A 3,768-nucleotide genomic window follows, 5' to 3' on the forward strand; every position below is an offset into this window, starting at 1 on the left:
AGGGTTCATTTGGGTCCAGGAACAGGGTTCATTTGGGTCCAGGAACAGGGTTCATTTGGGTCCAGGAACAGGGTTCATTTGGGTCCAGGAATAGGGTTCATTTGGGTCCAGGAACAGGGTTAATTTGGGTCCAGGAATAGGGTTAATTTGGGTCCAGGAAAGCAGCTCTATAAGTATAACTATACATTTGGCAACACTGTTTGTTTTAGGCATGCACCCAGTCTGTCCAATAACTAATCCAGCAAACTAAACTAACCGTGGCATCTTGCTCCATCTTGCCGTTTCGAAGCTGAAGCCGTTCCCTGCCATTCCCAACGGTGACAACCAGAGATCCCAGCTCCGTTCCCGGTCTGGAACGCCGTCCTCTCAGCCAGGCGGGAACGTCATCTACAGGATGGGCACGGCCGCACCCAACGCCATCCTCCTCCCCTCACCCCCCTCTGACCCAGAGCTGGGCTCCCCACTTACCCCCGTCACCCCTGAGCTGATCACCATKAGCCCCACCACCGACAGCCCTTCCCCCACCACCCTGCCTCCCACCACCCCCACGCCCCCCATGACCCAGTGGATGGGCCCCGTGCCCAGGCTCTACGACCTAGCCTGTGAGGACACGGTGTGCCCCCCCGACAGCTTCTGCCTCAGTGACTACGACAGCGGAGGCTCCCGTTGCCACTGCAACCTGGGCCGCAGTGGTGACATCTGCTCCTACGGTGAGTCAGTCCAGGTCAGGTCAGGTCAGGGGGAGTTAACCCTGTGATTACAGGACTTGGACCTTGGATTAGGACTTGCCAGCTTTCTTCTCCCCCTGCTCCTCTTCCTCCTGCTCTTCATGCTTCTCCTCCTCCTGCTCTTCCTCTTCTTCTGCTCCTCTTCCTGCTCTTCCTCCTGCTCTTCCTCTTCTTCTGCTCCTCTTACTCCTGCTCCTCTTCCTGCTCTTCCTCCTGCTCTTCCTCTTCTTCTACTCTTCTTACTCCTGCTCCTCCCCCTGCTCCTCCTCCTCTTCCTCTACTTCTGCTCCTCCTGCTCCTCTTCCTGTTTTTCCTCTTCCTCCTGTTTTTCCCCTTCTCCTTCTTTTCCCCCTCCTCTTTCTCCCCTTCCTCCTCTCCTCTTCCTGCTCCACCTCTTTCTCCCCTCCCTCCTCTCCTCTTCCTGTTCCTCCTCAGAACTATACTCAAAGCATCTTATCTCCTGAGTCTTATAAACCCTGACAATAATTTGACTGACTTTATTGAGTGTTTTTAACCCCTCTCCTCGTGGGAGAATGGATCAACCCTGTGCAATCGGAGCGTTCTATCCTCTGTAATTGGTGGGTGGGGGGGTACCCCAGAGACAGTGGCTGAGTTTGGGTCTATAGACATCCTTCTGGAAATTATCTGTGTCCTCTCTTTCTCTGAAAACGTCTCTCTAGTGGAGATAGGGTCTGTGGATAGGGTGTCTCTGGTGTAGGCCTAATTCTGTGTCATGGACATAAATTGATCACGTGGAGCACAGGGAGAAGGGGTGGGGTCAGAGTTTTGAATATGTTTGTGTTTCACCTAAATTCAACTGGGTCGTATTAATTATTCACCAAACAGAAGACACAAACTAAAACAAGGATGGACTATACCTGAGCTTGTCCAATAACCAACGCTCTTTTTGCTTTCCGTTGTAAAGCCTTTTGCCACGGTGTGCCCTAATGAATACCATCATGATCTTCCACCTGGTTCTGCCTTGCACTCCTAAATTTTTGAGCCCCAGTATTTGAATTCAGTTGAGTGTGTTGCATGTTCGCACTGACTTGATCGATGCCATTGTAAAACACAGTGATGAGCTGGTGTTTCCTGCTCTGTGTTTGCCAGGAGTGACGGTGCAGTTCCCAAGGTTCTATGGCCACTCCCACATGACCTTTGAACCTCTGAAGAACTCTTACCAGACATTTCAGATGACCCTTGAATTCAAGGTACAGTACCATACCACTGGTTGTGTGTCTGTGTGTGTGGTCCGTGCATGTGTGTGTGTGTGTGWATTTYMGTCTGTATCTGTGTGTGTGTGTTGTGTGTTAGGCAGACTCGGAGGATGGCTTGTTGCTGTACTGTGGGGAGAATGAGCATGGCCGTGGAGACTTCACCTCTCTGGCTCTTGTACGAGGCAAGCTGCATTACAGGTGTGTGACCAGTGTGGTTGCGGCGGGTTTGTCAGGGTGTAGGGTGAATTTGCCCCTTGATGCTGATCTTGTGCCAGTCTTGCATTTCCCCCACTAATAATTAAGATTAGTATTGGGGGAGGAGAAGCTGATTCTAGATCTGTACTTAGGGGAAAATTCATCCCAGACTGTGTGACAGAGATTAGGCATGCTGTGATAGGGTCAGTGTGGTTGTGGCGAGGGAGACAGACAATGTGTTGTGGTTTTGCAGGTTTAACTGTGGCACTGGGGCAGCTCAGATAGTCAGCGAGACTCGCATGGTGCCGGGACAGTGGCACACTGTCACCGTATTCAGGGACGGCATGAGTGGCTGGCTGAGAATGGACAACGATACGCCCGTTTCAGGACGCTCACAGGTGAGGGCAGAACACACCAGTGGAGCCAGCAATATTTTAGATTGGGTCGATATTTCACTGAGATAGAAGTATGATCTATAATGGTCTGTGTATCAAATGGCACCCGATTCCCTACATAGTGCACTACTTTTGACCATAGCCCGATGGGCTTCCTTATGGACTCTGGTCAAAAGTAGTGCACTATGTAGGGAATAGGGTGCCAGTCCTGGTCTAAAGTAGTACACAATATAGGGAATAGGGTGTCATTTGGGATGCACACATCCATGATTGACAGGTGATAATCCCTCTCATTAGAGAGCTTTGGTGCATCACTTTTTCTATTTCTCTCTTTATGTTTTGCCAGGATTAGCTATAGATTTGCTTGACTGTAATGGTTGACCCTCTCTTTCTCCCCCACAGGGACAGTACACCAAGATCACATTCCGAAGCCCGTTGTACGTGGGAGGGGCTCCCAGTGCCTATTGGTTGGTCAGGGCCACAGGGAGCAACCGGGGCTTTCAGGGCTGCATCCAGAGCCTGACCGTCAACAACAAGGCCACGGATCTCAGACCCTGGCCCCTAGGCAGCGCTCTGAGCGGGGCAGACATCGGTAAGGGACGGGGTCCGATCCATACACGTCTGGATGTCTAGCTAGCTTATATATCCTCTTCATTCCCAATGGTTTCTGATGTTTCTTTATGTTTTTCATTCAAGTCTTATAATCGTAGTCTTTTACCTCTAGTTTTAGTTCTAGCACTTCTCACAGAAATGTCACTTTGTCCAATTACCATGAATATTCTGATGTACTGTAGTCCATCATCCCATGTCTTTGGCCATGTCTGTGGAATGAATCTGTCCCCAGGTCAGATTTGAGCTGGAGAGTTGTCTGGCTTTCTGTAGGTCAACAGTCAGACACCATATTGATTAGTGCGTTTATACCGGGTGTGGAGTTGAATGGACAGTCAATGTTGATGAGAGTCGACAGAACGAGGGAGATGCACCGCTGGTTCTCACTCTGTGTCAAAGTGGTAACTCACACTGTAGCACCACATAGGTGAAATCAATGCGGTGATTCGTCCAAAGAAAGATGATATGAAATACACATCCCATCCCATAATGATGGTATGTAGAATAGGGATAGACAGCAGTGAAAAAAATAGACTTCACTTACGCTTGGCTCTTCGTCTGTGGTAGTGTCATCCACATTCCATCTATTGGTCAAGTCTGACTGTACAAGTAAATTAATTTAGA

The 3,768-nt window shown here is 49.7% G+C and overlaps 1 protein-coding gene across 1 annotated transcript in view; it reads left to right on the forward strand.

Moving 5' to 3' along the window:
- Positions 1-3,768, forward strand: part of LOC111973937 (pikachurin) — a 45,177-nt gene that overhangs the window by 29,548 nt on the left and 11,861 nt on the right. The window contains exons 9-13 of the mRNA XM_024001390.3: positions 290-710; positions 1,839-1,939; positions 2,043-2,143; positions 2,394-2,538; positions 2,938-3,127. Coding sequence (XP_023857158.3) covers positions 290-710; positions 1,839-1,939; positions 2,043-2,143; positions 2,394-2,538; positions 2,938-3,127 — 958 coding nt within the window. The remainder of the gene's footprint in view (positions 1-289; positions 711-1,838; positions 1,940-2,042; positions 2,144-2,393; positions 2,539-2,937; positions 3,128-3,768) is intronic.

Source organism: Salvelinus sp. IW2-2015, linkage group LG15 (assembly GCF_002910315.2).
Source record: "Salvelinus sp. IW2-2015 linkage group LG15, ASM291031v2, whole genome shotgun sequence".
NCBI lineage: Eukaryota > Metazoa > Chordata > Actinopteri > Salmoniformes > Salmonidae > Salvelinus > Salvelinus sp. IW2-2015.